This window comes from Lynx rufus, unplaced genomic scaffold (assembly GCF_022079265.1).
Source record: "Lynx rufus isolate CCGP_SWC_20201006 ecotype Redwood Valley unplaced genomic scaffold, mLynRuf1.p SCAF_2, whole genome shotgun sequence".
Taxonomy (NCBI): domain Eukaryota; kingdom Metazoa; phylum Chordata; class Mammalia; order Carnivora; family Felidae; genus Lynx; species Lynx rufus.
The window spans coordinates 72,445,863-72,471,048 of record NW_025814834.1 but is presented as its reverse complement, the minus strand read 5'-3'; the positions used below and the strand labels follow the sequence as shown (position 1 = coordinate 72,471,048).

The 25,186-nt window shown below is 36.9% G+C and overlaps 1 protein-coding gene across 3 annotated transcripts in view; it reads right to left on the bottom strand.

Annotated features, from left to right (window-relative positions):
- LY75 (lymphocyte antigen 75) overlaps window positions 1-25,186 on the bottom strand; it is a 137,995-nt gene that overhangs the window by 72,978 nt on the left and 39,831 nt on the right. For all 3 annotated transcript variants that reach the window (XM_047085053.1, XM_047085054.1, XM_047085052.1), the window contains exons 14-23: window positions 13,158-13,239; window positions 11,896-11,964; window positions 9,207-9,321; window positions 5,322-5,357; window positions 4,763-4,938; window positions 3,815-3,882; window positions 3,464-3,543; window positions 2,743-2,882; window positions 694-799; window positions 105-265 (exon numbers count right to left, since the gene is read on the bottom strand). In XM_047085053.1, coding sequence (XP_046941009.1) covers window positions 105-265; window positions 694-799; window positions 2,743-2,882; window positions 3,464-3,543; window positions 3,815-3,882; window positions 4,763-4,938; window positions 5,322-5,357; window positions 9,207-9,321; window positions 11,896-11,964; window positions 13,158-13,239 — 1,033 coding nt within the window. The remainder of the gene's footprint in view (window positions 1-104; window positions 266-693; window positions 800-2,742; window positions 2,883-3,463; window positions 3,544-3,814; window positions 3,883-4,762; window positions 4,939-5,321; window positions 5,358-9,206; window positions 9,322-11,895; window positions 11,965-13,157; window positions 13,240-25,186) is intronic.

Genomic DNA, 25,186 nt, shown 5'->3' with positions numbered 1-25,186 from the left:
CTCAGGTGTCCCAATAGACCCTTGTTATTATCTTAATCTAGTAATTTATGGAATACTTGGGTATGTCACAAACCTATATAGATTTCTGATTCAAAAAAACTTACATTTGTTGGTATTTTCAGCCTCCAACCAGACAGCAATGGGTGAAAGTTACTGTATGTCAGCTCCCTGTTATCTGTCCACTTGTTTATCCTTTCATAGGCAGTCCAGCGCAAACCAATCCATAAGGTAGCCTCCATATCCGGAAGCAAGGATGTAATAAAATCTGTCAGAAAGAGATTTTTTTTAAAGCATTTGACTTATTCAAATTAAAGATATATTAAAAATGTTAATGACTATCTCTTGCTTATCTACAAAGATAGTCTTTTACCTATTCTGTAAAATAAGTTTATTTATTTATTTTGAGAGAGAACGAGAGACAGAATGAGCACGGGAGGGGCAGAGAGGGAGAGGGAGAGAGAGAGAGAATCCCAAGCAGGCTCTGCAATGTCATTGAGGAACCCGATGTGGGGCTTGAACTCACAAACTGTGAGTTCACAACCTGAGTCAAAACCAAGAGTCAAGTGCTTAACTGACTGAGTCACCCAGGTGCCCCTAATAAGATTTTTTAATATGCTAATTACCCACGGCCTCCCCAAACTATCTTGGCTCCCCAGATCAGAATAAAACATGTTTTCAGAACAATTCTGCTACCTTGTTCTCTCTGGCTCAACACTGAAGGAAGGGTGCCGCCATAGGTATGACAAGTATCACTTGCTTGAGAAAATGTGAGAGACTTGGGTTTGATTTTTAGAAAACACTGCAAACAAAAAACATGAAGAATATTCTTATGAAGAATAAGATTCCAGACATAGGAAAGCTCACATAGTAGGTAAACGCTTCATCTTTTCTTTATTTTTTTTTAAAGAGAGAGAGAATGAGAGAGAGAGAGAGAGAGCACAAGCCAGGGAGAGGGACAGGGGGAGAGGAGAGAGTGTTAAGCAGGCTCCACGCTCAGTGCAGAGCCTGACGCGGGGCTCAATCCCATGACTCTGGGATCATGACATGAGCCGAAATCAAAGGTCAGAGGCTTAACTGATTGAGCCACCGAGGTGACCCATAAACACCTCATCTTTTAAAGGGCTGCTAATTTTTGGTCTCTGAGAGATGGAAATTTACAAAGTAGTACTATATGAATGCAGATCTCTGCTCTCAATATAAGCAACTAGAGTGGTCTATTAGTCAAACTATTTTTTTTTAAACCTCCCATTTATTTATTTATTTATTTATTTATTTATTTAACGTTTTATTTATTTTTGAGACAGGGAGAGACAGAGCATGAACAGGGGAGGGTCAGAGAGAGGGAGACACAGAATCTGAAACAGGCTCCAGGCTCTGAGCTGTCAGCACAGAGCCCTACATGGGGCTCAAACTCATGGACCGCGAGATCATGACCCGAGCCAAAGTTGGCCGCTTAACCAACTGAGCCCCCCAGGTGCCCCAAAACCTCCCATTTATTGAGTGCTTCCCATGTGCTAAACAGCTTGCATAATATTATCTCATTTAATTCTCACAACAAATGGGGGGAAACTGAGGCACAGGGCAGTTAAGTAACTTCTCCAATGAGTGAAATAGCCAGACAGTGGTATGGTCAGCATTTAGATTGTGTTCCATCTGACTTCAAAGGCTGCATTCCAAATCATCACCTCCTTATATAAAAACAGATATTTTAAAACAAATCATCCCTGTTTCTTTTGGCAGGATATTTTAATTCAAAATTACACCAACTATGTAAATTAATTTAGTCCCAGTACCTTGGGGAAAAACGATTGTACTACTTTTAAAATTAATATCTTAGCTTTAGTACAGAGCTTTCAGTTGTCAGACACATATCTTCCTTTTTCTTTTTGATACTATGATCACATTAGTACGGAGTAGTATGCTCTAAATTGTGTTCCTTGAAACATTCTACAAAATGCTTTCGTTCATCTTCCTTACAGACTGCAGTGGCCAATGAGCTATATAAATCATCATCATCGGGTGGCTTCTAGAAAAGACCCGAGAGAGAACACTCTGAACTTGAGCTTGGACGTTTTATTACGCTAAGGATGGCAGAGCAAAAAGACAAAAGGAGCCATTTTTGAAGATGTCATGGGGCTCTCACACCAACCCCAGCCTGCTTATCATCAAACTTCTCTTATGTAACAGAACAGATAGATGTTTTAACATACTATAGCAATCTCTCTACTTAGCATTTCCAAAGAGATACATATACCAATACAGATTATGAATCTCAAAAGAGGCAGATCTAGAATGCCCCCTTTGGAAGCAAGATCAATGATGAGCATTTTGTTAGCATATGTGTAGTTCCCAAAAAGTAGTTTGGGGAATGCTGGTCTAATTTAATTGACAGATACTGCTTGGATGTTTTCTTTCAGGGGGAAAATTTATCAGCCAGAAACTGTCAGTTTCCTTCATGCTATAGAGAGAGTCTATTTAAAGTATTACAATCCATTGACAGATCAATATCAGCAATTTAAGTTTAGTAGCAACAGAATAGGAACACAGGACTTGGAAAGACCTGTAGGCATGCCTAACTTGAGAGTCAACTTGGTTTCTGAAATGCAGAGGGATCAGGTGAGTTACTGAAATATGCAGAGGCTATCTTAGTGAAGTTATCTGATGGGCTGCCATTCTGCCACAGGCCATACAACCAGCATGAAAGCAATCATCATTTGTACAATGTAGCAATTCTCTTTTTACCTTATTCTGAAAAGCAATCCAATCCCCAGAGCACTGTATTTTAGCTGCAGAATCTGGACTATATTTTTCTAACGAAGAGACATTATATTTTTCACAGATGAAGGGCAACTTGGTACTACAGTCTGCAGGTTTATTTAAGTCTGAGAAATGAAAAGCAGGATTACGGTAGTGAGAATTTTCTGTTCAGCAAATTTTAAAAACAATCCAGTAGTAGAGAAAATCTCTTCAAATCATTCTTTCCCAAACAGTTACAATATATTCCTTTTCTCCTCTAGCCATTTCTATCTTCTATAATTATCCATAGGTTATAGTATAACAGTGTTGCCGATAAAAATGCACACATTTGGTATAATGACCTCTGTTACCACAGTTCCTGATGGTGAGAAAATAGGTTGAAAGCGAAGGCTAATGAAGGGGAAAGAGACCTAAACTATATTTAGAATTTGTTACCTGTTTATCTTGGCAAATTTGTTTATAAGCTTATCAGTTATGAAATTGGTAAGTTTATTTCTAAGTAACTGCTTTAGGATAAAGTCAAAATATTCACAGTGAAAAGCACCTTTATCTGCATTTGGAATTTGAGCCATAGTCATTAGCAATAAGCCAAAACAAGATGAAGCAACCAAACATATAATCAAAAGGAAAACAAGGTTAAGCTAGTAATTGAACCTGAAGTTCACATATTACATAATTAACATTAAAGGATTTGGAATTAATTTACCGCTAAACCAAGTCTTGGCAGACATGTACAAGCATTCCTCCCGAAATGTTATAGGAAAGTGATGCCATAGATATCGTGAGCTGAAAGAAAAGGAGAGATTGCACAGCTCGTAACGTAGTTACATGTTCCATTCTGGTTTTTACTGTAATTTTACTTCTAAATTTAATGTTATGCCATTATTTTATACCACTTTTTTCTTAATGTTAATATGCAAAAAGACTTGGTTTCTCTAGTCTACACAGTTCACAGATTAATGTTCAAAACAAATTGTAAATAGCAATCCCTTTTCTAAAGGGAATTTGGGACTTCTTAAAATGACTTTACAAAGGCAGCATCAATTGTGTCACATACTTAAGAAAGTGACGATCTATGGGCTGTTCGCCAGTTCTCACCCACCACTTCTGTTCATCACCAGATATCTGAAAAACAAACCAACCAACCAACAAAATCACCCATCCTTACATGTGTTGACTTTTTTAAGAGAGTTTTGATTTACATACCCTATCTTACCATAACCACAACCACTAAAATTTCCAGACATTCTTTGGTCTCTAAATTATATACACCAGGTCCTTTTACCAAAGAAGTAGATGAAAACTTCTGTATATTCACTATGTGCTATTTTGCATACAGAAAATATGGTCACTGTAATAACAGACATATGTTAATTGGATATAGAGGATATACTACAAGGAATTATACATTTAAAAATATAAAAATTATTTTTCCCACAAAGATATTTTGCAAAGTTAGTTATTAGAAGAAACAGAAACTCAACTATAAAATTAACTTTTACTACAAAATAAAAGAATTAGAGTAATTTATATTATCTATTGATGTTCATCTTATAAATTGACATTTATATTTAATCTTGAATATTTTAAAACATTGTACAGTTCTATTTAACTTTTCTAACATGAAATGATGAATTTGGATGCTGTTAGGCAAATTTTACTTGAAAGGAACATTTAACTTTTGTAGATTTTGGCAAGATTTCTGAAATATGTTTTATTTTTTTTTAACATTTATTCATTTTTGAGAGTGAGAGAGATAGAGCATGAGTGGAGGAGGGGCAGAGAGAGAGGGAGACACAGAATCAGAAGCAGGCTTCAGGCTCCGAGCTGTCAGCACAGGGCCCGACGCGAGGCTCGAATTCCTGGACTGTGAGATCATGACCTGAGCCGAAGTCGGACGTTCAACCGACTGAGCCACCCAGGCGCCCCAATAAGCTGAAATATTTTTTAGTGGAATAAATAATGAAAATAAGAAAAAAAAATTTAATATATTATCTCAAATTACGTTTGCTATTTTGTTTTTGATGGCTTTTAGTCCTGTCAAAGATGTCAGTGTAGCCAGGGAGCTGTGATTGCTAGCACAATACAGCACAGCTTCTTCATAGTTTAAGTGAGGATCAGCAACAAACCAATATTCACTCCCTTCAATGACAACTGGAGGTCCATGAATTCCAGCACGCTCTAAAGAAGAAGAAGAATATCAGAATTATGTACAAATCAAAATGCAGCCTCTAAACACAAATTAATGTTCAAAACTACTTATAAATAGTAATCCACTTAGATTATTGGCTCTCTCTGGCCAGGGCAGTGCTGTCTCCAAGGCACCAAGGATTGTTGAGCCAGTGAGAGATACAGCCAGCCTTCTGTACTCACAGAGGAGCACAAATCCAGCCTCAAAGTCTCATTCCACATCAGCCAATCACCTTTCCTGCCTGGAGATACTTCACCTCCATTGAAGATGTGATAGAAAAGCTGGCACTTAGGCCATGGCTTAAATAATGAACTAAATACATTATTGAGAAGGTAAAAGCAGCTTTGGCTAAATTTTAGTTTTCTTAACTTACCTGGATTGTACCAGTCTGGTGTTTTTGGAGTAAAGCCTATATAAGAAAGAAAGCAAAAGGCTTAAAATTAGTATCTAATTAGAGATAATGTCAGTAAGTGCCTTTAATCTAACTAAAGAGAACTTGCAGAATTGCTGAGTTTGACCATTTACGGCCAAACCATTACCTTTCATATTATGATTGCTTCAGTTTGAATTTCGTGGGGCCTAAGCTAAAGCTGCTTTAGTGGCAATCAAAAAAGCAGATCTATTACTATTAACGTATTACTAGCAGTTCTCTACCTTATATCACTAAGTCACAAAGGAAGACTAGACGGATAAGATACAGTTAATAATTAGAAAGTATGAATAAGCAAATGAGTATATCATATACATTACATATGAGCAGTAAGGAATAGGCACCAAGACAATCATTGTAGGATGAGATTATTCAGGAGCTAACTACTTCTCCATCCAACGCAATTTGAGTAATTGTTCCATAAACCTGGGTTGGTTGAGTTCATTGTCTTAGGATATCCTTGTAAACAATTTAGAGTAATCCAGTACTGAACTTTTTAAGAAGCTTTTTTAAGAGACAAAACTGGGAGAAAAATAATAAAAATCACCCAGAATTCCTAGTTGGAAACAGAGAAAATACAGTACATTACAAAGAATTTTCGTCTTTGAAGTTGAGCGGGTCAGTTTCCAAATGCCCTCAGACCCTTCACTGCTGTGGGACTTTGGATTAGCTGTTTAACTCCCTGAGCCTCAACTCAACTCTCTACTCTATAAATAAAAAAACAAGATTCTGCTACCTTACTCACAAAGACTGTGAAAATCAGCTTAAGACCACGCCTTCAAAAGTACCCAGACAGTTGCAGGGCAGAGTAACTTCCCCAGAATGCTTGTTGCCTTCTTCTCCCCCACTTCTTTCTTTTTTTTTTTTTTTTTTTTAAGTAGGCTTCACTCCCAGCTCGGAGCCCAACACGGGGCTTGAACTCATGACCCTGAGATCAAGAGTCGGTCATATGTCATGCCGTTCCAAGGCAAAGACATAATTTGATGAATCTTATAAATTACAGGGCAAAATAGCTATTCTTAATTTCGCTGTTGTATCTGGGCCTAATGGACAGATGACCCTACTTAGAGGACTGTCTATGTATCTAACATCTTTGGTTTCTCTCTGTGAGTTGTTCTCTGCATACTGGGTAATTTCTATCAACAATGGGTCAAATCAGTTAAAAATATACATAGTTTCTTGTTTGTAATCTCATCAAAAAGTTCTGTTCATTTATGTCTTGGGGGAAGCTATGTCTAACCTTGAAATTTCTTTAAATTAGTGAGAAAAGCAGAATGCAAATTTTTTTTTTTCTTCACAAGATTACGTATGTATGTGCAAGTTATCAAGAAGTATAATATACTACTTGTGTTTGGGTAGTGGCATTATAGATGATTTTACTAAAGACATTTTTATGAGTCTTATTTTTGATACTATTTGCTCAATTTAAAGAAAAGAATATTTTAAAATTATGTATATCTATAGTGGCTATGGCTATTTAGAATTTCTAGGTTGTCAAAGTATCCCTTTTAGAGAAGGGGGGACTAATTAGAAACAATTGGATCAGGTAATAAAAAAGGCAAATACTCTGGTTTCTCTTCAGATCTTATAAATCTTTTACCTTTTTAAAAAAGTCAGGAGCAAAGGGCACCCAGGTGGCTCAGTTAGTTAAGTGTTGAGCTCTTGATCTCGGTTCAGGTCATGATCTTGAAGTTCCTGCATTTGAGCCCTGCATGGGGCTCTGCACTGACAGGGTGGAGCCTGTGTGGGATTCTCTCTCTCCTCTTCTCTCTCTGCCCCTCTCTGGCTTGTGCTTGTGTGCTCACTCACTCTCTCGCTCAAAATAAATAAATAAACATTTAAAAAAGGACAAGGGCACCTGGGTGGCTCAGTCAGTTAAGCATCTGACTTTGGCTCAGGTCACGGTTTCATGGGTTTTGAGTTTGAGCCCCACATCGGGCTCCATGCTGACAGTGAAGAGCCTGCTTGGGATTCTCTCTCTCCCTCTCTGTCTCTGCCCCTCCCCAACCCACACTTTCTCTCTCAAAATAAAAAAATAAATTAATTAAAAAAAATAGGTAGGATAACTTCTTTATGGAAAAAAAAAAGGCAGGAACTAGAGCAAAGGTATGATGATTTAGGCTACTGAGGTTTATAAACTGCTTTAACAAAACCAGAAAAATACAGATTGATACAGAAATATCCAGTTGAGCAGACTTTAGCTGCTCTACTAACTGAGAAAACATACAGCTAGGTGAATATGACACATTATAACTTAGAATTTAGGGGTTATCAAAGGGAAGTTTCCCTATCATTTAAACTTCTGGATCAAACAACCACTAATTTCTTCAGACAATTGTGAATAGACTAAGGAAGTTCTTTAGTTTTTAAATTTATTTCTACATGAGGAGAGCAGGGGTACAGTTATTCAGAAGATTTATTTAGTTAGTTAATTGATTTATGTTTGCTAAGCTTGTTAATTCCCTTCTTTTTTATTTAAAATAAAAAAATCTATAAAAAAGACAAAAAGACAACTACATGCTCTTCATAATATTTCCTGTACTTACTGGTTTGTAATTTCTCTAGTTATGCTGGTGTGAACTCTTGGGTTTGCCCCACTGCTCAGATAGGAGGCACAGGGGTGGGGTAGTAGATACCAGTGAGGACACAGTTTGGAGGGAGCAATGACACTGTCTGTGGCACGTTAGCAAATACTAAAGATTAATGGGAAGATCACCACTCCTGCTTCAAACCAGAGAGTTATCCAAATTAGTCATATATGTTAGTTACTTCTCTGCTTGTTTAAAGGGTATCCAAATTGGCTTCCCTTTGTTCCTTTGCAGGTTTAATCAAATAATCAGGAATACCTCAGGTATAATTTCTCTATTGGAAAAACCCTGTCAACACACACACAGTTCCCTCTTTTATTAATGGCCTGCCATTAATTGCTTTTGTGAAAGAGACTTTCCAGTTACTGTACTGGATATCATGTCTGAAGCTCTTTTAAAGGCAATATGGTGGCCTTCTTAGGGAAAAAGAACAATGTTCTAATAGATAGTTGCATGAAGGGACGCTCTGGGTTCTTTGAGAGCTTAGTAGAGGATCTACCTTTAGTTCCAATGATTTACATTCAGTTCAGAAATTTCCTTTAGAGCTTTGTGTGCATTTACCACTACTTAATTTAATATATCCAATAAAACTACTTAAAATTATTTTAAAATTACTGAAAAACAATTTGAGTGTTAAAAATCTTCTTAACACTTTCCTTAATATTCTTTAACATTTTCCTAGTAACAAGCTAAATAAAAAGGTATCTCTTTATTCCCCTTTCTCTCCTTTTTGTCACCAAAGCCTCTACTATCAAGCTAACTGGTCTCCTAGATTTGAACTTGAATTCCATAAACTATTGGCAATATGGGAGTTCAGTGCAGATTGCTTCCACATGTTACAGAGACCTGCCAAATTTGATTTCTTGATTCTTGCCTCGTTCTTCCCAAGTTTATCTTCATTTTGCATCAAAATAAAAATTGAAATGATTCCCTCCACTATGTATCTTCTTTTAGTTGAATTAATCTTTCATTTCCAAATCTAATCTCTCTAAATTCAACTTAAATTTTATTTTCTATACACATTCTTTCATGATCAAAGAGGAAGGTACCATCTAATCTCAATAAGCCAACCTTGTACTCAGGATAGGAGTCTAGCAGGATGGAGCTTAATGTATTAACTGTGTCTTTATAGGCTTTTTAAAATTATGATTATAGACTAAAATGCTCTCTTAGGCACTTTAGGCTCAGCATTTACAATGTTCACATGAGAAGATTGTGAAAAGGAATAACTACCACTTACCTTTTGGAATCTGGCATACCCATTCAAGTTTTGTATCACAAGCAAAAGGTCGTAAGTAAATAAATTCTCTGTCATCATAGAAATACCAGCTTCTTCGCCCTGGCCTGTGAATGACCTAAAGGAGGAAGAGGATTGCAGACTATTCTGAAGTCAATGCAGCTTTATAAAACACTAAACTTTAGGCCCTATAGTGTTTAATCTATTTTAGCTCTAGCACCTAAGATATTTGTTTAATGAATGAACACAGTGTTTAAATGGTTAACAGCCTAATCAAGAACCTTCAAAGGGGCTGATAAAGGAAATAAGGTCATGTTTACGATCAGGTCATGTTTATGTCCAAAATATAAATTATTGCTTTTTTTTCTGTTCTTGTTGATACGAAATTGTAGGTTGCACCTTTAAATTTGAGAAAGGTCAAGCTAGAAAAAGATGCTTATTTCCGTGGCTTCCAAATAGCAGACTGTGATGAAAGCAGATCTGTGAAATGTGACATTAGAGGCTGACATCAAGGGCCTAGGTTCCTGCTGTGGTGTTGCTCTGCACTGCCAGGATGTGAGCTTCTTCTATGTGATCCAAGATCGCTCTCTACAAACCCCAGCCAGCAAGCAGAGAAGAAAGGAAAGGAGAGGGCATGACCTGGGAGGAACCGCCACCATTCTTTGGACTGCTCTCTCTTATGACCAAGATTCTGTTGGGTACTGTGGCAGGTTAGGTGAGATTCTCCTTCCAGAACACTGCCCTGGCTGGCCTTGTTCCTGACACAGGTAGCATCAGTATCTCTTTTATTTAGTTCTTTGATAGATTTTTGACTCTCTTCACACATAAGGATTCTACTTACATAGAACATAGTTTATTGCATCAGTGTTCTGGAAACTTTATAAGCTTCTCTGAAGTTTTCATCTTCTCATGTGTTAAATAGAATTCTATAAAAATGGCATGATACTATATAGTTTATTACTAGAACAGGTGCTTAGAAAATAGTGTTTTCCAATGACATTTTCAGTTCTTTTCTCAACCTTCCTGCAGCACTTCTGGGCAATCACCTTCTTGAATCTCTTTCTTGGGCATGCATAGCAAAGATATCATTTATAGGTCTCCTACTTCCTCATCTTATATTCTATGTATTGATGATTCCCCTAAATCCACTTTTGGCCCTTTATACTTTTTTAATATACATTTTTCCTTCAACTCCAGTCTCTTAACTTCAACTTACTATAGAATATTTCTTACTACTAGCTTGAATTCAAAATATCTAAACTAAAATGTAGTATTTTCTCCATAAGCCAGTATCCTTTCTGTTTCTTTTTTTTTTTTAAATTTTTTTTTTTCAACGTTTATTTATTTTTGGGACAGAGAGAGACAGAGCATGAATGGGGGAGGGGCAGAGAGAGAGGGAGACACAGAATCGGAAACAGGCTCCAGGCTCTGAGCCATCAGCCCAGAGCCTGACGCGGGGCTCGAACTCACAGACCGCGAGATCGTGACCTGGCTGAAGTCGGACGCTTAACCGACTGCGCCACCCAGGCGCCCCTATCCTTTCTGTTTCTATAAATGCCTAGTCATATAGCAGGGTGGACCCAGACACGGGGGGTTAAATTTCAGTTCTATAATCATGTATACTTACTCAAATTTCTCAGAACTCATAAGGTGAATATGGTAATAGTACCTACCTCACAAGGTCATGTAAGCATTAAATGAAATAATAAGTGTGACATGCCTAGCACTGTGCCTGGCTCATGAGTCCACAAGTATTAGCTGCTGCCACCATCATCACTATCACCACTGTCAATCATCTAGTCCAATGCTTGGACTGTCATTAGTGGAATCAATAAGTGAATGAATTTTGCAAAGGAAGATACCTAACTGGTCTTTTATTGCCTTCTGATCCTATCTGCTGCATCTTGAAATCTGACTTGATATGAATCTTCTTCGCCCTCCTTGGTTTCTTGTCAAAAATCCTTAATAATGCTGTTGCTTACCATCAATGTAATTTCCCAACTTTTTTTTCTTTTTTGGTTTATTTATTTTGAGAGAGAGATAGAGAGAGGGTGAGTGGGCTCGAGTACAGGGAGAGGGCAGAGAGAGAGGGAGAGAGAGAATCCCAAGCAGGCTCCACACTGTCAATGAAGAGCCCATTGTGGGGCTTGATCTCACAAACTGTGAGATCATGACCTGAGCCAAAATCAAGAGTCAGAGGCTCAACCGACTGAGCCACCCAGGCGCCACCCCCCTCAACTTTGTTTTCAACCACGGCACCAAAGAAACCTTCTTGATCTGTATTCTGTTCTCACTGCCTTAGCCTCTCCCTTCAACTCTCTTGTGATTTTATGCCACCTCCTCATGTCATCCCCCATTGGAAAGGCTTACCCTATCCTACCTGTGCAACAGCACAGTTCAAGTCCCACCTCCTTCTGGAAATAGGCCATAGGAATCACTTCTTCTGAGTTTCATTAGTGCTCCTCAGCTCATTCACTTGGAGCCTATTACTGTACAGTAATAAAAGCCATCTTTCCTGAATATGAATTTTATCTTCTCAAATGAAGTGTAAGTTAGGTAGCTTGGTTCTTACCTTCCACTGTACCCAATATCATGCTCCACACACAAAAGGCACTCTGTGGATCTGTTGCCTGACTGAACACAATGTCAAATTTATTTTTTAAATATGCAGATTTTCCAGCATTGTACCGACCTTGACAGCAGCACAGTCTCTGATATCATAATCCTGCTGAAACTCATTTTCCATGATGATAGTAGACACCTTAAAGAACAAGAGAGGCTTGAGAACTTAAGACTGATGTATATATATTTGCAATTTAGATGTAATTTAGGAAGCTTTAATAACTCAAACACATTCACATGCCATGGAAGGAAAACTTTTCATCTCTCTTTTTTTTTAATATCAGGATGTTAAATCATCAGATGACTTAGAAAATATCATACTGTCGTCAGTTTCCCAACAAAGGAAGCTATAGTTACAGAAGTGGAGGCTAGCGGTGTATTAAGTTTGCATCTGGGATCACAGAGAATCAGGAGTTTACAAAAGACCTTTTTTTTTTTTTGGCATCTGTTGAAATGCTAGTTATTCAGTTAACTAATTTCAGACATGCACCCATTTAAAAATGAAACTCAAGGGATTTTACATTTGGAAAGAATATACAATGAATTGACACAATGGTAATGTGGAGTCAATATTCAATACATTTGAGAATAATTTGCTCCTATAAATGTTACCTAAAACTTCTCTTTAAGATAATATAAACATTTGAAATAGTATTTAAGGTCTTTTTAAGGTTTCCCCAAACAAATTATTTCCCCCAATAAAGACATATTCTTTTTTACATAACTCTAGTAAAACTCTTTTACATAACTCTTATGTAACTCTAATAAAAATAGAAGCTTCTCATTGTGAATAAAGAACATAAAAAGCAGCACAAAGAAAAAGAAAAAACTTTACTATCCAAAGATGACCGCTATATCTATATATCCATATTTTTTGGACTATAGAGAAGCTAAATTATTTTTTAATTTTAATTCTAATTTTTTTAAGTTTATTTATTTTGAGAGAGAGAGAAAAAAGTATGAGTGGGGGAAGGGCAGAGTGAACGGTGGGGAGAGAGAATCCCAAGCAGACTCTGAGCTGTTAGTGCGGAGCCTTCAAGCAGGGCTGGCTCTCACGAACCATGAGATCATGACCTGATCCTAAATCAAGAGCCAGGGTGCTTAACTGACTGAGCCACCCAGGTGCCTTTATATGGTTATTTTTTAAAATAAAAATGAGATTAGTAACTTTTCCCCTCGCTTCTTATATATGAATGGATTTCCATTTCAATAAAGATACTTCTTCATAACTTTAACACTTGTATGGTCTATGGGTGTATTATTTATCAATTCACTTGATATTGAAACAAATAATCCCTTTATATTAACCCAAACGAGAAAGTTTAAACTTACTGGTGTATGATCACTCCACTCCCAGGATCCTTGTAAATCTGGGCTCCTTTTATTCAAACCTATCCACAGCCAACGCTGGTCACTATGTAAAAAGAAAGTATTAAAAAACAATGTGAGCACAGATTTGGCAAAAATATTTAGTATTCACATGTCTAAAATGCTTAAGACAGGGGCACCTGGGTGGCTCAGTCGGTTGAGCATCCGACTTTGGCTCAGGTCATGATCTCGCGGTCTGTGAGTTCAATCCCGGCATTAGGCTCTGTGCTGACAGCTCAGAGCCTGGAGCCTGCTTTGGATTCTATGTCTCCCTCTCTCTCTGCCCCTCCCCCACTCATGCTGCCTCTGTGTCAAAAATAAATTCACATTAAAAAATTAAAAATAGGGGCGCCTGGGTGGTGCAGTCGGTTAAGCGTCCGACTTCAGCCAGGTCACGATCTCGCGGTCCGTGGGTTCGAGCCCCGCATCAGGCTGTGGGCTGATGGCTCGGAGCCTGGAGCCTGTTTCCGATTCTGTGTCTCCCTCTCTCTCTGCCCCTCCCCCGTTCATGCTCTGTCTCTCTCTGTCCCAAAAATAAATAAAAAACGTTGAAAAAAAATTAAAAAAAAATTAAAAAAAATAAAAATTAAAAAAAAATTAAGAATAAAAAAAATAAGTAAAATGCTTAAGACACAGAAGTCTGCCTTGTCACTAACTGAAAAGCACCATTTTAAGCTCTATAAAGACATCTTTTGAAATGAAACCGAACCCTAAATATGGGAAAAGTACCATACTTCTTAAAACTAAATTTTAAGTTATGTTCTTCATATGAAAGGTAAAAACTTTCCATTTTGAACTTCAGAGGAAAAAAAAATGCATGATAATCTAAAACTTTTACTGGAGAGCTTCAATATTAGATAATGTTTTCAGATACAAAGATAGCAATAGCATTTGCTTGAAGTGTTTATAACACATTTAGATATCTTTTTTTTTTAATGTAGTACAAATCATTTGGCTAAATTTAAATTAAAAAAACTTTTTATTCCCACTGCCCATTAAGTTTAGAGTAAACAAGTATAAATATCTTTTTTTTTTCAAAGATTAAAAAAATGTTTCTTTGAGAGAGGAGAGAGACAGAGACAGAGAGAGAGAGAGAGAGCATGAGCAGGGGAAGGGCAGAGAAATAGGGAGACACAGAATCTGAAGCAGGCTCCAGGCTCTAAGCTGTCAGCATTGAGCCTGACATAGGACTCAAACTCATGAGTTGTGATATCATGACCTGAGCCGAAGTTGGATGCTTAACTGACTGAGCCACCCAGATGCCCCTTTTTTTCAAAGATTTTATTTTTAAGTAATCTCAACACCCAATGTGGGGCTCAAAGTTACAACTCTGAGATCAAGAGTTGCATGCTCTACCAACTGAGCTAGCCAGGTGCCCCCTGCTTTTTTTAAAGATCAAGTACAAGTATCTTCTAAGTGCCAAACTTCATGGGTTATACCCATGAATATACCACAGCAATATAATTAAAGTCATTTAAATGGTTATATTTAACACTCTTTATTATTATACTTCTATGTACAAGGCATTGAGCTAGGTGCCATGGTGACACAGAGAAGTACAAGACCTAGTATCTATCCTCAAATGGCATAGAAACTAGTCAGGAGGATGATATATACATGAACAAAGAAAATAATGGCCATTTAGAAAGATACCAAGTGACATAAAATTTGTATAAATTTTAAGCATTACGAAAGTTCAGAAAAAGAGGGTCACTGTGGACTGCAGCAAGTCACAATACATTTTGTGAGGTCAGTAGAACAAAAGATAGTCTTCAAAGGATGGCTAACATTTCTTTTGAGTCATAATCTGAGTGTTTAGCACATACGAATATTACAACTGACTGAGAAGAGAAAGGAAAGACATTCCAAGGAAGGATATATACAATAATACATAGAAGCAGGGACATACATTGTAAATATCCTTTTCCTCAATTAAACTTATTCTCTGGCTAGGAAGATATTGGCAATATAAATAGAAGTGATAGAACCATAAGAACATTTTCTTCACCTCTCACCCCACTTGAAAATATTATCTAAAGTATGTTACACTTTTTAGGCCTTAATAAATAGACTATTATCTAAACATATAATTTTTTTTGGTGATGTTGGTTACTTTCCTTATAATTTAACCTTCTAACTGCATGTAGTACATATGATCAGTACATATGAGTGTATGTTATATGTGCATAATAATACATATAAATGTTTGATACATATAAATATAACACATATTAGAGAACAGATAGGATCCAAATCTAAAATTAATTCTTACTCTCAAGCTCAATAGAATGTATGGAATATATGGAATGTATAGCTAAAAAGTATAAATCTGCAATTCAAAGAATTTGCTAGTGAATCAAGTCTAGAGCAAACTATTTTATTTATTTTTATTTTTTAATATGAAATTTATTGTCAAATTGGTTTCCATACAACACCTAGTGTAGAGCAAACTATTTTACAAGTAATTTCTCACTTTTTAATAAACTAATTGCTTTTCTTTACCTCTTTCCTCTATTCAATATTCCCTCATACTTTTTATTTTTTTAAATTTAAATCCAGGATAGTTAACATACAGTGTAATAATGATACCAGGAATAGAATTTAGTGATTTATCACTTACATATAACACCCAGTGCTCATCCCAACAAGTGCCCTCCTTAATGCCCATCACCCATTTAGCCCATACTCCCCCCCCAACACCCCTCCAGCAATCCTCAGTTTGTTCTCTACATTTAAGAGTCTCTTGTGTTTTGTTTCCCTCCCTGTTTTTATATTAGTTTTGTTTCCCTTCCCTTATGTTAATCTGTTTTGTATCTTAAATTCCACATATGAGTGAAATCATGATACGTGTCATTGTTTGACTTATTTCGCTTAGCGTAATATATTCTAGTTCCATCTACATTGTTGCAAATGGCAAGATTTCATTCTTTTTGATTGTACAGTAGTATTCCATTGTTTATATAGACCACATCTTCTTTATTCATCAGTTGATGGACATTCCGGCTCTTTCCATACTTTGGCTATTATTAATAGTGCTGCTATAAACACTGGGGTGCATGTGCCCCTTCTAATCAGCATTTTTGTATCCTTTGGATAAATACCTAGTAGTGTAATTGCTGGGTCATAGGGTAGCTCTATTTTTAATTTTTTGATGAACCTCCATACTGTTTTCCAGACTGGTTGCACCAGTTTGAATTCCCACCAGCAGTGCAAAAGAGATCCTCTTTTTCCACGTCCTCACCAACATCTGTTGTTGCCTGGGTTGTTAATTTTAGCCATTCTGACAGGTGTGAGGTGGTATTTCATTGTGGTTTTGATTTGTATTCCCCTGATGATGAGTGATGTTGAGCATCTTTTCATGTGTCTGTTAGCCATCTGGATATTTTCTTTGGAAAATTGTCTATTTATGTCTTTTGCCCATTCTTCACTGGATTTTTTGGGTGTTGAGTTTGATACGTTCTTCACAGATTTTGGATACTAGCCCTTTATCTGATATGTCATTTGCAAACACCTTCTCCCATTCCATTGTTTGCCTTTTAGTTTTGCTGATTGTTTCCTTCACTATGATGAGGTCCCAATAGTTTACCTTGATGAGGTCCCAATAGGTCATTTTTGCTTTTATTTCCTTTGCCTCCGGAGACATGTCAAGTTAGAAGTTGCTGTGGCCGAGGTCAAAGAGGTTGTTTCCTGTTTTCTCCTCTAGGATTTTGATGACTTCCTGTCTTACATTTAGGTCTTTCATCCATTTTGAGTTTATTTTTGTGTATGGTGTAAGAAAGTCGTTCAGGTTCATTCTTCTGCATGTTGCTGTCCAGTTTTCCCAACACCATTTGCTTAAGAGACTGTCTTTATTCCATTGGATATTCTTTCCTGCTTTGTCTAAGATTAGTTGGTCATACGTTTGTGGGTCCATTTCTGGGTTCTCTATTCTGTTCCATTGATCTATGTGTCTGTTTTTGTGCCAGTACTATATTCTCTTGATGATTACAGCTTTGTAATATAGTTTCAAGTCTGGAATTGTGATGTCTCCAGCTTTCCTTTTCTTTTTCAGAATTGCTTTGGCTATTCAGGGTCTTTTCTTTTCTTTTTTTTTTTTTAACATTTATTTATTTTTTGAGAGAGAGAGACAGAGCATGAACGGGGGAGGGTCAGAGAGAGAGGGAGACACAGAATCTGAAACAGGCTCCAGGCTCTGAGCAGTCAGCACAGAGCCTGACGCGGGGCTCGAACTTATGGACCACGAGATCATGACCTGAGCCGAAGTCGGCTGCTTAACCGATTGAGCCACCCAGGCGCCCCTTCAGGGTCTTTTCTGGTTCCATACAAATTTTGGGATTGTTTGTTCTAGCTCTGTGAAGAATACTGGTGTTATTTTGACAGGGATTGCATTGAATATGTAGATTACTTTGGGTAGTATCGACATTTTAACAATATTTGTTCTTCCAATCCAGGAGCATGCAATATTTTTCCTTTTTTTGTGTGTCCTCTTCAATTTCTTTCATAAGGTTTCTATAGTTTTCAGTGCATAGATTTTTCGCCTCTTTGGTTAGGTTTATTTCTAGGCATTTTATGGTGTTTGGTGCCATTGTTAATGGGATCGATTCCTTGATTTCTCTTTCTGCTGTTTCATTATTGATGTATAGAAATGCAACCAATTTCTGTGCATTGATTTTATATACTGTGACTATGCTGAATTCATGGATCAGTTCTAGCAGTTTTTAGTAGAATCTTTTGGGTTTTCCACATAGAGTATCATGTTATCTGCGAAGAGTGGAAGTTTGACTTCCTCCTTGCTGATTTGGATGCCTTTGTTTCTTTGTGTTATCTGATTGCTGAGGCTAGGACTTCCAACACTATGTTGAATAACAGTGGTGAGAGTGAACATCCTTGTGTTGTTCCTGACCTTAGCAGGGAAGCTCTTAGTTTTTCCCCATTGAGGATGTTATTAGTAGTGGGTCTTTCATATATTCAAGATCATATTTCTTTTATGATCTTGCAGTATGATCCTTCTATCCCTACTTTCTTGAGGGTTTTTATCAAGAAAGGATGCTGTAGTTTGTCAGATGCTTTCTCTGCATCTATTGAGAAGATCATGTGGTTCTTATCCTTTCTTTTATTAATGTGATGTATCACATTGATTGATTTGTGGATATTGAACCAGCCCTGCATCCCAGGAATAAATCCCACTTGATTGTGGTGAATAATTCTTTTAATGTATTGTTGGATCCAGTTGGCTAGTATCTTGTTGAGGATTTCTGCATCCATGTTCATCAGGGAAATTGGTCTGTAGTTCTCCTTTTTAGTACAGTCTTTGGTTTTAGAATTAAGGTAATGCTGGCCTCACAGAATGAGTTTGGAAGTTTTCCTTCAATCTCTATTTTTTTGAACAGCCTCAAAAGAATAGGTGTTAACTCCTCTTTAAATGTTTGGTAGAAATCCCCTGGAAAGCCATCTGGCCCTGGACTCTCGTCTGATGGGAGTCCCTCATATTTTAATATAAAGAAATACTTTTCGTCTTTTCAGCCTTAAGCTTTTAAACTTATTGCAGTGGAATATGAGGACAATCCCCTTAGACTTTATTGTTATACTGTTTTCTTTCATACAGACATTTGTAGACTTAAGATAATCCAGTGGAGACAATTAAGTCCTATTTGAATTTAGCAGCTATAAGAAGAATTTGTAGTTGTGTCTTCAACTATTCAGAGCTTTCTAACAGGCTTCCAAATTTATCATACATCCCAAAAGTATAATTTCTTTTTTTTAAGTTTATTTCTTTATTTTGGGAGAGAAAGAGAGAGAGAGAGAGACAGCAAGGGAGGGGCAGAGAGAGGGAGAGAGAAAATCTCAAGCAGGCTCTGTGCTCACAGAGCCCGACAGTGGGTGGGGGTGGGGGTATCAATCCCATGAACTGTGAGATCATAACCTGAACTCCTGAGCTGAAATCAAGAGTCGGGTGCTTAACCAACTGAGCCACCCCTACCAAATGTTGAATTTCTAAAACACAGAGACTAGATAATTGCCATATACAATATTAAGTCAGACAGGTAACATAAAGAGAAGGTCAAGTTTGCTTCCTTGTTATTTACTTGAAGACGTGACTTTATTTCTTTCAAATTTTTGCACATAATATATTTGAGGCTAGGGAATTTGTGCAACATTTTGTGTTTCCCTCAGGTAAGCCTTAGATATTCTTCTTTTCACAATCAACAGTACAACCAGGAAGATGGTCAAAGATCACTTGGCACCTGCATTTACTCTATAGTCAGCTCCCATAGAAATCCTCTTTAGACATCTTATCTCTAACCTTTCCACCCAGTCCTCTCTCAGCCCCAACTTTTCCCACTTAGAAACCTTTCCTTTCAAGCTCCTTTTTGCTTCCTCAGTAGCATCTCAGAAAACAGTTTCCTAGAAAACACAATTTGCCCCATTGTCCAAAAATTTTAATATTCACTACTTTCTGAGACTGAATTTCATTTCAACCCAGACATTTATAGTTTTCAGCTACCACTTCAAGAGATTCATTAGTGTGTTATAAATATAGAAAATAGTAGCTACTTGTTTTTTTTTCCATGTGTGGTAAGAGGTGGAACATATTTCCTCAATTGTAACTTATTCCTGGTTTGACCTGGTTTATCCATAGGCAGATAAGGAGAACAAATTGGAAATCACATTAATTATTGCACACCTCAATGCGGATTTCAAAAACTTGAGGGAGGGGCATCTGGGTGGCTCAGTCAGTTGAGCAGTTGAGCATCCGACTTTGGCTCAGGTCATGATCTTACAGTTCGTGAGTTCGAGCCCTACTTCAGGCTCTGTACTGACAGCTCGGAGCCTGGAGCCTGGTTTGGTCTGTGTCTCCCTCTCTCTTATGCCCCTCCCCTGCTCATACTCTGTCCCTCTCTCAAAAATAAACACACATTTAAAAAAATTAAATAAAAAAAGAAAATTTGAGGGAAAAAAATGGATCATAACTGGAGAATTAAATCAAATGGAAAATTTCTCTCTCTCTTTATAAATTTCTTCTACTACAAGCACTAAGTATATGGTTTTAGGGTATTAGGTTAAGAAGACATTGCACAAAAGGTTAATATGTGTATCTGTGTTAAAATTCTTACTCAATCAAATTTCCTGCTGCATCTGGTTTCTAAGGAAAACAGTATCTCAGCTATAAACCACAATAAATACTATTTGATGAGGGCGCTTAGTCTGCAAAGCCTTAGATTTATATCTAAATCCATTCATGCCACATCACAGGAGGTAGCACACACAGCAGCAACAGCATTGCAAACAGGCTTTCCCCTTTAATCCTAAAACTATTTTTGCTCTACAATGGCTTTCCCTGGTGGGCTGCCATTAAGAGTTACAAAGATCTTAGAGCCTTAATGACTTGGTGCACCATGAATCCTTTTCACTGAAATACAAATAGAGATGTGGAACTTAGATTGTGAGAAGTATAGCAGTAATCTGACTTAACTCCTTGGCATGCAACACACAATATGAGCAATGGACATCTGAGAAAGGTCAATTTCTGCAATAAAAAGGTAAGGCGTTCGAGGAGTAAGCTTTAGAATCATTTTCTGATATAAATGGGTTTGCCTCCTTCCTTCCCTTCAACCCATGGTTACAGAATTGGATTTAGAATATGTTACCTTTTTAAGTATAACATGGGCAAATGATCTCTTTATTAATGGAGCACGTATTAAGCAGACAACACAGTCTGCCTTAATATGGCATGTATTAGCTGCTGGCTTAAGAATACAAATAAAATACGGTCCCTATGAACAAAAGGATTATGGTGATTTGTGGGGTTTCTTTGTGCTCTTCTGTTTTCTAAATTAAATATACATTACTTCTTTGGTCAGAAAAAAATTACACATTGATTCTTGTACATCCTTTGGAAAATAAGCTATATGCATGGGAATGAGAGAAAGTAGAAAGGATTCACATTAAATGCTATGTTCAGCATTCAATGCTAACTATGTTTACAGAGCTAGGATTTGAGATGATTTTTTTTTCAGTGTTATTTTTTATATTCCCCAAATCTTACATAATGAACATGTATTAATTTTAATTGAAAGGAAACTCAGCAAGTGTGATCAGAAACAAAAAAATTCCTTAATTACCTCTGGCGTTTTAGTTTTGCTTTTTAGTATAATCTATTCTGTATTTAAAAGCTCTTATGTCACATGTTATTCCATTTTCCATCAACTGATTCCCATAAATATCTATAACCTCATTGCTTATTACTTATCCATGGCTCCCTGTTCCAGTTAAAGGTTTCTAACCTCTTACTTGGTGTTATTCAAAACCCAGTTTGTTTATGTCAATATTTTGCTTTAAAAATACTTTAGCTTAGACAGTATGATATTGTATATGTCAAGCTTGAGATATAGGGGTCAGTAAGTTGCCCTGATCAAAATTCTCACTTCAGGGAGGATCATCAGGGTATTAGAGTATGTTCTAGAGGTGGCCACCGCAATGATGTGTGGTATCTGAAGCTACACCTGAGGTTTTGGTTATTAGCAGAGTGAATATCAGAAATGAGTGTATATCTGATCAGTAATTAGAAGCTTGTTCACCAGCATGATGTTAGAAATGGTCTCTCATTGGTGGAATTTAAATTATGTAAGATATTGGGAATAGCTAAAATATTTAGGGACACTCTCACCCTTCATAAAAGGTTATTACTTTCTGCTGAGGCTGGTAGCCAGTACCATAACAAATGATCTGGGGCTTGAGGTACCTGGGTGTCTCAGTCAGTTGAGCCTCTGATTTTTGATTTCAGCTCAGGTCATGATCTCATGGTTCATGGGATTCAGCCTCCTGCGGGGCTCTGTGCTGACAGTGTTTAGCCTGCTTGGGATTCTCTCTCTCCCTCTCTCTCTACGCCTCCCCCACTCACATTATCTCTCTCTCAAAATAAATAAATGAACTTTTTTTTTAAAAAAAGAAATGGACCTGGGGCTTGATCTCTAAATGGTCCCATGTCCAGTCATTGGGTCAAGTGATTGGAACTGCCTGATGCCAGCTATTAATGGGAATAGAATTCTGTCTCTGGAATACTGTCAAATCTACCTCAAATGAACTTTCCTTGTAAGATGGTGGGTGGAACACCAAGGACAGACTGGATAGGATGTTGGAAGGTTACAAAACAGATTCTATGAAATGTTTTGTGCCTGCTTCAATGAATGTTTATTTACTAAATGTTTATATATGTGGAAAGATTTGGTCTGAGTTTTGTATTCATTAAAATCTACTCACAAGGTTGTGGGAAGTAGCTAAGAAGCACTAACCCCAAAAGGAAACTAAGAGTTTGTATATCCCAATTAGCTCAGGTTAGTGTGCAATGAAATCTTGTATATTAATTCCTAATGCTGGAAAATGAAGTCCAGAATGCCTGAACTTCTACAACAGATGCTTAATAAGTGAGTATTTATGGAACACATGTACTGTATTTTACATCAGGTTTCCAGCTTATAGTAGTGAAAATTCCCTTTCTTTAATGAGAAAAACACAATAGTGTGTGTTTTTGTTGTTGTTTGATTTTTAAAAAGTTTTTTTTTAAACATTTATTTATTTTTGAGATAGAGAGAGAGAGAGAAACAGAGTGCTAGAGGGGGAAGGGCAGAGAGAGAGGGAGACACAGAATCTGAAGCAGGATCCAGGCTCTGAGCTGTCAGCACAGAGCCCCTTGCAGGGCTTGATCCCACAAACCGTGAGATCATGGGCTGAGCTGAAGTTGGACACTTAACCCACTGAGCCACCCAGGTGCCCCTCTCTTTTTTTTAACATTTATTTATTTATTTTGAGAGAGAGTGAGAGAATCCCAAGCAAGTTCTGCATTGTCAGAGCAGAGCCCAATGTGGGGCTCAAACCCCCCAACCGTGAGATCATGACGTGAGCTGAAACCATGAGTGAGATGCTCAACCCACTGAGCCACCCAGGTGCCCCAGTATTTACTTTTTCAAGTCTAGTCATGAGGTTGGTCTGTAATTCCTTGTGCTGTTGTTGATAGTCTTTGATATCAGAATTAGACTAGTTTGTTAAATAAACCTGATGCCTGCATCAGTTTCTATGTAATGGAATATAAGCTCTTGCTTGTACTCCTGAAATACAAGGCAATGATCTCTGCTTTAAAATGTAAAGAAATTCGGTGATGGGCATTGAAGAGGGCATCTTTTGGGATGATGCCCACTGGATGTTGTATGGAAACTAATTTGACAATAAATTTCATATAATAAAAAAAAAATAAAATGTAAAGAAATTCATATATATAACCATATGTTATACTTCCTATCTTTCTTAGAAGAAATTCTTTGTCAGCTTTTTCCATTTCTTTCATGGCTATTGAATTATTGGGTTTCTACTTATCAAATCAATTGTATACTAATTTGTATTTCCCTGGAGACTATTTATTTTAACAATTTCATTTGTAACAGCATAGAATTATGCATAGTCTTACCAATTAAAAATTTCTCCATGAAGTAAGTTTTATAATCCCTTACTAAAGCTTCATTTTAAATCTCTCTCTCCCTCTTTATGTATTTATTTACTTATTTGGTTCTTATGGTTTCCTTGTATTTATGTTGAAGTTTATTTTTACTTTTAGGTGAATGCTTATTTTCTTTATTTTAATTTAATAATTAAAGCTCTTTTTTAAAATTTAATTTTAGAGTGAGTGCAAGCAGGGGAAAAGGGAGAAGGAGAGAATGTCAAGCAGGCTCCGAGCTCAGAGCAAAGCCCAATGCAGAGTTTGACACGGGAGCTTGACACAGGGCTCAATCTCACATCCTGAATCAAGAGTCAGATGCCCAACTGGCTGAGCCACCCAGGCACCCCAATTATTAAAGCTCTTAAAGCTATTAATGTACCTACAACTATAGCTTTGGCTCTATCCCATGAATTTCAGAATGAGTGTTGTCATTGTCATTTATACAGTTTTGTTTTTTTTTTTTTTTTTGCCACAAAAGGGTTTGACTTCACTTCTTATTTACCTATATAATTTCATCACTTAGTAATTTTAGGTTTGCTTTTTAGCCTATTATATCAATTATTGTAAGTGATACAGTCAACAAGCTCTAAGAGAAAGTATATATGGAATTTGTAATGTAGGAACAAAGAGGATATTATTAAATCAACCTTAATTATACTATTCACATGTTCTACATTATTTCCTTTTTGTCTGTCTCACTTGTTAATGAATGAGACAAATGTTAAAGTCTCCCATTACTGTTATCTGTTGGACAATTTCACTAATTAATATTTTTGCTTTATATATTTTGATGCTATTATTTTTAAATGTGTAATGGTTTTTGACTGCTACAACTTCATTGTAGAATGTACCTTTATTCAAGATGAAATAGATCTCATTTCCCCATTCAATGCATTTTTACTTCAAGTGTATTTTATCTAATACTAATAGTGACTTTAGGGGGCACCTGGGTGGCTCAGTCGGTTGAGTGTCCGACTTCGGCCCAGGTCATGATCTCACAGTTCGTGGGTTCGAGTCCCACATCGGGCTCTGTGCTGATGGCTCAGAGCCTGCAGCCTGCTTCGGATTCTGTGTCTCCCTCTCTCTCTGCCCCTCCCACACTCGTGCTCTGTCTCTCTCTCTCCTTCAAAAATAAACGTTAAAAATTTTTTTAAAAAAATACTGTGACTTTAGGTTTTGTTCACACACAATATAATTTTGCTTATTCTTTTAATTTTCCCATTTTATTTGTGGTATTAAGTTCGTGATCATTAACTAAATTGCTATTTAGGTTAAAATGGGACAAGAATATAAGTAAAGTAAGTCAAGAAGTAATAAATTAGGGACCACCACAAATTGGAGAGTGATGCTCTATCTTGGTGGGTCACTGGCTACTCAGGACTAATTGCTGTTATAATATGAAGACATGTCCTATTGTTTAATTTTTAAAGAAGTGTTAAAAATACAGATTTTTATCAAAATTTTCTATTTTGAAATACTTTGTAGCTTCTTCCTTCTAGGA